Source organism: Antrostomus carolinensis, unplaced genomic scaffold (assembly GCF_000700745.2).
Source record: "Antrostomus carolinensis isolate BGI_N321 unplaced genomic scaffold, ASM70074v2 scaffold45724, whole genome shotgun sequence".
Classification (NCBI taxonomy): Eukaryota; Metazoa; Chordata; class Aves; order Caprimulgiformes; family Caprimulgidae; genus Antrostomus; species Antrostomus carolinensis.
In genome coordinates, this window is record NW_010312259.1 from 371 (window position 1) to 627 (window position 257).

The following is a 257-nucleotide window of genomic DNA, read 5'->3' on the forward strand; positions in this document are numbered from 1 at the left end:
CCCTGACCATGCCATCTTCCGTTGGCTGGCCATCTCCTACGCCTCAGCCCACCTCACCATGACCGAGACCTTCCGTGGAGGATGCCACACTCAGGACATGACCAACGCCATGGGCATCGTTCAAGGAGCCAAGTGGCACCGCCGGGCTGGCAGTAAGTGGGTGCCACGTTGTTGGCTTGTCCACTCCCATGTTCCCTCCACCCAAAGGTGTGAGCGAGCAGCTGGGTGGGGGCTTGGTTGGTTGTTTGACAGGGATG

At 60.7% G+C, this 257-nt stretch overlaps 1 protein-coding gene across 1 annotated transcript in view; it reads left to right on the forward strand.

Annotated features, from left to right (window-relative positions):
* Positions 1-257, forward strand: part of LOC104524179 (adipocyte enhancer-binding protein 1) — a gene marked incomplete at both ends in the record, with an annotated part of 1,275 nt that overhangs the window by 304 nt on the left and 714 nt on the right. Inside the window, 1 exon segment of the mRNA XM_029084745.1 lies at positions 1-152. This exon segment is cut by the window's left edge and continues 56 nt beyond it. Coding sequence (XP_028940578.1) covers positions 1-152 — 152 coding nt within the window.